At 28.2% G+C, this 9,218-nt stretch overlaps 1 protein-coding gene across 1 annotated transcript; it reads right to left on the bottom strand.

Annotated features, from left to right (window-relative positions):
• Positions 1 to 3,055: 3,055 nt before the first annotated feature.
• On the bottom strand, positions 3,056 to 5,358 carry LOC105621615 (transcription factor Sox-21-like). The gene is made up of 2 exons (XM_012203083.1): positions 4,399 to 5,358; positions 3,056 to 3,073 (listed from the first exon to the last, which is right to left on the bottom strand). Exons 1-2 carry the CDS (start codon positions 5,356 to 5,358, stop codon positions 3,056 to 3,058), a joined length of 978 nt encoding a protein of 325 aa, XP_012058473.1.
• Between the last annotated feature and the right edge of the window lie 3,860 nt (positions 5,359 to 9,218).

Here is a 9,218-nt window from a genome sequence, read left to right as displayed (position 1 = left end):
TTTTTACTACACCTAATATATTCTATTCTTGAAACGAGGTGAAAATTACAAAAGTGAACGAATTTAGTATAATACTGATAATTTCATAGGTGAACCTAATAAATTTGCTCATTTTTGTAATTTTCACTTTGTTTGAAAATACAGAATCGACGCTCTAAACGAGAATATAAGGAGTGTAGCATTTCGTCTGTAAACTGAACCCTAAAATTGAGCTCCAAGTGAAAGTACATAAAGTGTTTTTCAAAGCAAAATTTATGCATTGTTTTTGTAGTGCATTTAATACTAAAAAGAAATAATTATATTTATTTATTTTTTTTAATATTAATATATAAATGTACTATTATTTATTGTTTTTAATACACAAAATAAGTCATTTTCAGTATTAAAGTGGATTAAATTAGATTTTCGTGAGGATATTCTTATAATATTCTACACATTTCAAAATTATTTTAATAATTTTTAATATATTTTTAATATATATTTCAAGAAAATGTCAGATTTATTTAAACAACCAATGCTTCAAATTAGGAATCAAATTAATTTTATAATTAAGTAATTTCAACGCTTATTGCTAAATAGAAAAATCTCATTGTTAAGATCATGTTTTAATTCCGTTTTTTTTTTTTTTTTAAGAAAAGAAACTATTAGCGATCACGATATTGCACGTGAGAAAGAATAAAATGAAAAAAAATAGAGATTATTAAATAATTATGAATTAAAAATTTTTATTTCTTTTTTGAAATTTGATGTAATAAAATAAATATAGCAAATTATTTTTAAAAATGCTTTTTATTAAAATTTGATTAACATCATGACTTCTGTACGTCACAAATCTTCGTATTTTACATAATATAATCGATGAAAGTCATGACAGCAAGATTTACAATTTAATGTTCTTTCTAATAATTTTTTGATAATTCTCGATAATCGATTTGTCAAACAGGTATTGAAAAAAAACTTTGGACGAATTTAGAATAAGCGAGAAAGGAAAGACTTTAAAATTTGATATATTTCTCCTGACAGTTATTCTTTTTTTCAATTGACTTGTTTTTTCACAGTATGTTTTTCTTGGATAATCTTCCGAAAAATTGAAAATTTCAAGTACCATTCCATGTCTTCATGTTAGGAAATAGAAAGAAAAATTGAGCAATTTTTTTCTCATGACAATCATGTAATCATATGGCAAACCATCAATCATGCTCAATCGACTAATATGATAACTATGACCATTCAAAGCACTATCAAAGTCATGAAATTGAGTATTTATTTTTTATGTCATTAATTGTTATAAATACTTATGTTCATATTAATTATATTATATATTAATATAATAAACATATACATGTATATTTAAATATAAATACAAATATATTGTATATTACATAAATTATATTTAAATTATATTTAATATTTTTTTGTATTAATATTTAATTTTGTATATTATTAATTATTATATATAAATATTTTATATTAATTACAATGTTTACTAACATAATAAATATACATGTATATTTAAATATAAATACAAATATATTCATATATATTACATCAATTACATTTAAATTTTATATTATTTGTATTAATTTATATATTGAGTTGACAAGAAAGTAATTGCGTTTTTTTAAAAAAGACATCAGTAAAAACTGCAATTACTTTCTTATGAATATAAATATATCTTGATAGAGTAAAGTTTCAGCTTTAAGAATCTCTTTTTTAAATTGCGATACGACAATTTTTAATGGAGTTGAGCAATTAAAGTCAAACTGATTCTTTTATTTAATCCGCGATAACTCAGTAACCAAAAATCGTAGGAATATTTAAAAAAAACGATTTTGTAGGGAAAGTATCAAGCTTTTTACGATAAGTAGACGAAAATTTGTTTTGGGCACATTACAAACCCACAAAGTGAGAAGAAAATTTTCCGTCTTTTTCAGCTCGTAGTTTTTAGTATTGTAAAAATTATCAAACTCATATAAACTTAAAAAATGTAATAAGCTTTTAAAAGTAGAGATTTAAAACTTTAAAATCCTTTTTTAAATTTAAATTTCATTCATTATTGACATAGATATTGTATATACAACTTTGAGCTAAAAAAACGCAATTACTTTCTTGCCAACCCAATATTTATATTATAATTTAATAATATATATATATTTACATATTGTAATATAATTAACGTAATATAATATATATATTTACATTATAAATTTACATATTGTAATATAAATATTTACAGTTACTATCATATCTGTATTGATCAATCACATATAATTTTTATTAACAAATAGAGAACGGAAAATATTTATTTGTACAAATGTTCGTGACATAATGAGGAGGTAATAGATACGTCTAATATTTCATATTAAAATAATTTCATGTAAATAAGATTTAGACGGAAAATTGAATTGAAATTAAAATTGAAGTTGAAATTAGATGACAAATATTCTATAGCCTACATTTTTATTTAATATTCTTTATACTTGGCAAATTTATAGTTTAAATCTTATATAATATAAAAATTAATTTTGAATTTTGAACTCTGCCAGGATACTTTGATCTCATAAGTCTTCTATCCCGCTTCAATTTAAAAAAAAAACTTGCTACACGAAGAGAGAAATAACGAGATATTTCAAAACAAATTTCACTTACGATATTTTCTTTGATATATATTAGTATAAAAAAAATTTTGTTGTGATGATGAAATATACATTTTTGTGAAATATCCTTCATTAATTGTAAACAAATATAAAATAGATGGCTTATTTGTTAGAAATAAAATTTTATTTTGCTGTAACTTAAATAAATATTTGTTTCAGTAAAATAAATATTTATTTTAAAAAATATATTTCTCAAAATAAATTTTGAATTTTATCTTCCTCTTAGTATATGATCTTCTTATTTTGACCAGAATGTTAATAATTTTTTTCTGTTTTTATAGTGTTTTACCTTTTCATAATGTAATTCATAAAAATAATTATTATTATATGTATATATTGCTTTTTGCAGGTACATGGCATGGCATGGCATAACTCTAATCATATTATATCTTCATGTTTCATCGTGAAAACGGAGCCTGAAACAATTAAAGTTAACAGTTTAGAATTTCGTATTTTGATTCATTATAAATTATTAAAATAATGTTTCTTAATTAAAACAATGTTTCTTAAATAAATTATTAAATCATACGTAAATTAAATAACGTAAATTAATACATGACACATCTATATATAATATTCAACACTCGTAAAAGAGATATTAAACACATAATAATATTCTAAATATAAAAAATATTTTAAAATATTCTTTATCAAAATATATTTTGACAGAGGAAGCTGACAAATAAATCAAAAGTATATGTATCTAGGAATATATATAAATATATTTTGATTTGTATACTTGTGTGCGTTCGTGCGTGTGCGTGTGCGTGTGTGTGTGTGTGTGTGTGTATGTGTATGTGTGCGCGCGCGCACGCACACACGCACACAGTCAGATGCTTTGCGCTGCGTATAAAGATGTCAAAGTATAGTTCAGATCAATCAAAAACAAATATCGTACAATTCAGCCTCGGTCAATTCGAATGCAAATTCGAACTACGGGTTCAATAAATTCAGTGCAATGCAATGTAATTCATATAATTAAATATTATAATTGTACAGATAATTTCTTCATTCTTTTTATCAGTATCATTTTTTTGCGTATTTATCACATTTGGCCAAAAGTTATTATTGATTACAGACAGAAGTTAAAAGTGCATCCGCAATTAAGAAACATTATTTGCAAACAAAATGGGATACTGTGAAAGGGGTTAGGCTGTGGCTATTCATCAAGAACCGTATTCTGCAATAAAACTCATTAGACAAGACAAAACGAATCCGGACCTAAACGATTCCATTGTTCCGTCGCATTAATATGCTAATTCAATTATCCGCCTCGTTAACGGCGCGACGGTTTTGCCGACAGCTAGCTTAAAAACTATCAGATAAGACTAAATCAGTTAAAGAGCAATTTTTTTTTTTTTATTAATTGATTCGAAAATAATAAACAACATGTATTGCAAATTATTTTTTGAGATTTATATTTATACTTCTAATTTTTCTTTCCTTTCTTATTTCTTTCTTTCTTTAACAGACTGAAAATTCCGAATTAATATTCTTAATCTAACATCTCTGTGTATGAGAAATTTTAAAAAGAAAAATATTCTAAAGAAACAAAATCACAAAGCAATTTGATGAGTAGATTGTGCTATATTTTTTGAAATTAATAAATTATTATAATAACGAGGATTAGAATTCAATTGAAAGTTTTCATCATTCAATATTTTGGAATCCAAATTGATTGAGAAATTATAAATATAGTATAAATAAAGCATAATTTTTAAAAAGCATTAGTTTTTTTTACCGGATTGTATCTGTACCAATCAGGATCCAACGAAGAACTACACGGTGTCAGTGCTTCAGGGGAATGCATCGATAATGAAGTAGATTGTGATGGGTTAGCATCATAAGTGTTGGATTTATCGCTTCCTGTACTTTCGGACATCGAGGGCAACATCAGATGGGAATGGAGACTGTTGGTTCCTAATGTATGATGGCTGGTCGGGAAGAACGAGTTCAGGTGATGCTGCGCCAATGTCGGATTACCAACTGCCGGTGCCATCGAAGAATAAAATTGATATAAGCTATTGACATCCAAGGACGCGTTGTTGTTGCCATCAGCTGAAACCATTGACGTAGGCAACGCATCTGAGTCTCTCAATTTAAAACGGGCTGACCTGGGATACGGATAGTAGGGCAATGCATGAGCCATGGCCGAAGGATTGATGATCGGCGTACCGTAAGGCGATATAGGAAAACTGTGGCAATGTCTCGAAGATAAGCCCATGGCTATAGATTGGTCCAGTGACACTCTTTTGGCCTTTCTTCGAGGTCGATACTTGTAATCCGGATGATCCTTTAAGAGCTGAATACGCAGACGCTTCGACTTCTCGATATAAGGAATTTTATCTTCCTCGGTGAGTTTCTTCCACATTGCGCCGAGCATCTTCGAGATCTCTGAATTGTGCATCTTTGGATTCTCTTGGGAAATCAATTTTCGTTTCTCACGGGACCACACCATAAATGCGTTCATAGGCCTCTTAATATGTATCTCTTGTTGCGCAGGTGTCCGTTGCCTAATATCACTCGCATCTATAACATCAGGTGTCATTGCATTGGAGAACGGATGATACATTGAATGCAAAGACGATGAATGTATGTCGAATCCGTAGTTTGAATCTGCGTCCGAGTTTAAATTGACTGAGACTGGATTGTACGATATTTGTTCTTGATCTAAACTATGTTTTAACATCTTAATTGGCATAAGTTCTTCATAACGTTTAGACGATCCGTTTGAGATTGTTTACAAACTTAACACGCACACATAACAAACGTAACATATATACTTAACGAACGTAAATAATCACGCGCTGATGTGTGATATATCATGAGATTCACAAATTCATTAGTGAATATTTCAATTCATAAACTGACAGTTATGAATCGTTTGATTATGTTATGAGTTTCTTCCACTTTACATTCTTCTCATTGACTAACTAATTTTATAACTTACGAAAAATACTGTCTCTTTGCTTGCTAAGTTCAAATTTTCTTGAAATATTTGCATTTATTACGAAAAAAAAATCTAATCACAAATTGATATCATCTGTCTTTTTCTGTATATATATATATTGCACATTTTCACAGAAATAATCTTGAGGTGATTTTTCTTGATTACTTCACGAACGTGATGCTTCTTCTTCTTCTTTTTTCATTTAGATTCCTCAAATCTAAAGGATAAGGACTCTTCAATATCAAGATGTCTTATTCGATTTTCGTTTTTCATCACTATTATAATGAAACAATATTTTTGCACAAAAAATTAGAAATCAATAATAGATTCAATTTTTTAAGAAACTATTGTTCTATCACTGATCAAACGGTGCACATTTTCTTTCTAACTGCTTCTGTCTGTGCTCATCTTGAGGTTGGCTTAGTAGCAGGGTTTACACTGTTGTGAACTGCTGTACCTTGCGTTCCTGACAGCTGACTCATTGTGCCGCCACTGTCCTTCTCGAGTTCTCGGGAATCTCTTCCCTCTCCGTCGTGTCCGTTACGTTACCCCACGCGCGACTACGTTTATGGGCGTAGCTTCACCGGTCCTCTTCGAAGGTCGACCAGTTAATCCGTCGACCACCCATCGACCGGCCCCTCGTGCATCATTGGTCGTCATATCTCAGTTTTCGTGTAACTCCGCTGCTCTTCGTCCCACTTCGTCGCACTCTGTCACCCTACTTTGCTGCCTGCAACGGAGCGGAGCTGGGAGCAGGCCACTTCGACGCGATATATCGCATGGACTGCAATTATTATTATCGATTACCTCGATAGGACGAAGTACAAATAGTGCATAGACCGGCCGTTATTGACTGGCTTCGTTCGAGTATTGTATTGGGCTATGTCGCGCAATAATTGCGATAAAAAAAGAATGAAAGATCAAATAAAGATGTTCATAATTTTTTTTGTTTCTGGGATATGCAGTAATAATCAACCGCTTCGTATAATTTCATGCACAATAAGTTCGTTCGATTTTAATATTACAATTCAATCTTACCAGAATCATTATTTTCATTTACACTGATTGTGAGAAATGTTTTGTATGAATAATCAAAATTTTGTTACTGAAATTTTGTTACGCAAAAACTATTTGTTGGTACATAAAATCGTTTTGTATGATGTTCTTATATGTTTCTCTCACTTTCTACAGAATGAAATTATTTTTGAACTTCCCTAGCTTGAACCTTGCTAGCTTAGCAAGGGTATACCTATAGATTTAAATTGATCCTTCAATAAAAAAATATTATATATTTTGCTATTTTAACCAAAGAAAATCGGGGCTATTTGTGATTACCTTTTTTGTTATTATTACTGTTATATTTCATTATGTTTACATTTCGAAACCCATCTAAAAGGAAAGTGTTGCAATCTTTTGATTACTAACTGTACTTGTGTCGATGGACTATAATATATATGTCATAGACTTGTAAGTAGGGAGGAGGAAAAAGTGGGGATGAAATTCCCAGATAAGCTGGATCTCAAAAAGTTTTTATTGGTGAACAGCGAATTACTTTAGAACGTTGCTTTGCGTTATGGTGGAGTGGGAGTGGAGTGGAGATAAAACACCAGCTTTCATTAGCTACAGCTATATATAATAATAAAAACTTTTTGAGATCGAGTTTATCCTTTAGAATTTCATCCCTACGTTTATATGTGCACTACAGATTTTTAGATTTTTAGTACTGACAATAAATTTTTGTTTAAATTTTTGTGTTGAATTTTTAATATACTTGAGTGTTAATTTAACAAAGTGTGATTATATTATTTAAATATTTTGTATGAAGTTAAATATTTTTTAATATTAGAATGACATTGAAAATAAGTGAACAAATAACATAAAAACAGTGGATTTATAAAAAATATATTAATTCTAAGATAAATGAATAAAAAATTAACGTACTCACTGAGAGAAAAATTTTAATTTGTAACTATAATTATATGTTACTATAATTATGATTATTATTACTATATTACTAAAGTGTATAGTAACAACTATATAATTCTATTAACAAATACATATAGTTGATAATCATAAAAGTGACTATATAATTTCAACTATATAATTTCATTTTTATGGTAATAATAACTATAATTATAGTCATTTTCGGTTATTGATTATATATATTTGTTGATATAGTTATTATTATTAACGTCATATAGTAGTGATAATTATAATTATAACATACAAATCATACAATTACAGTTACAAATACTAAAACTTTTTTCTCAGTACGTGTTAATTTAACATATTATAAATGTTAATTTTATTTAAAAAATATGTTTTCAAATTGTATCAGTGTTGTTTTTGTGTTTATTTCGACGTAATGTTTGTATATTGGTTTATATTACTTTCTAATATATTCATCTTGTGATTAACATAAAAATAAGTTGGACCATTTAGAAATGTCACAAATTAAATTTATGTTAAATTTAACATTTTCTGTGCATGTAAGTCATTGGCGGACGCAAATTATAAAATATTCTGTGTAGAGTGTGGATCATTTCTATATTTATTATCCTAATTATTGTATCTAATTGTTTTTTATTTTTCTGAAAAAAGAAGTTTTAAATGAAAGTTTTTTTTGATATTAGATTAAATAATGATGAATATACATATTGTAATTCGATTTTTGAGCACAAATTAAATTATACAAATTCGTATATCTTATATATAAAGTATTAATAGAATCAGAGACCATTTTTCTATAAACCAAATAATTAAATTATGTTCTTGTGATATTATTACAACAGTGATTAATACAACAAGTTTCTTGTAATGTGTAGTCTTATAGTCTGCTATTTTGGATATTAATAATGGATATTAATAACGATATACCTTAAGGAGATTCTAAAGTCGTCTGTATTACCGACTAAATTTATTTTTGTATAACAATTATTTTTTTCTTTCTTTACAAATTTGAAAATCTTTTTCCAGAGTTAAAGTATATGCATTAATATGTGAGGAGTTTATGAGATGGAGTTTATGAGATGGAGAATGATAAAAAATTTTGAAATTTAAATTTAAAAAAAATTGTTTGTCATTCTCGGCAAAACTTTATCTCACAGACACGTATTAATGCATTAATGTAGGAAAAGAATTTTTGAATCTGCAAAAGAAAAAAAATTATTATACAAAAATTATGATTTAGTCGGTAATACAGATGACTTTAGAAATCTCTTAACGACATTAATTTTAAATCTCTTCTATGTATATAAGTAAAATAAATTCATAAAATAATGTGTTAAAGCGATATTTAAATAATCTCATAGATATAAATTGCCGAATGTAAAATGATTGAGTGAACGTTTGGCGGTGTTTTCTTATTGTGCAACCCCTTTACGCTGTCTTTTCGTTGTCGACGAGTAATCAATTGGGAGTCTACTTCAAAACGAGTTTCGACCCTATTTAGCTTACGTATACACGCGCACATACGTATGGAAAGAGAGGAGAGAAAGGGGGGAGGGAGAGAGGGAGAGAGAGAGAGAGAGAGAGAGAGAGAGAGAGAGAGAGAGAGAGAGAGAGAGAAGAAGAAGAAGGAGAGAGAGAGAGAGAGAGAGACGACGACGACG

This window comes from Atta cephalotes, assembly GCF_000143395.1.
Source record: "Atta cephalotes unplaced genomic scaffold scaffold00035, whole genome shotgun sequence".
Classification (NCBI taxonomy): Eukaryota; Metazoa; Arthropoda; class Insecta; order Hymenoptera; family Formicidae; genus Atta; species Atta cephalotes.
Note: the sequence above shows the minus strand (reverse complement) of the source record. Positions and strands in the feature narration are given on the sequence as shown.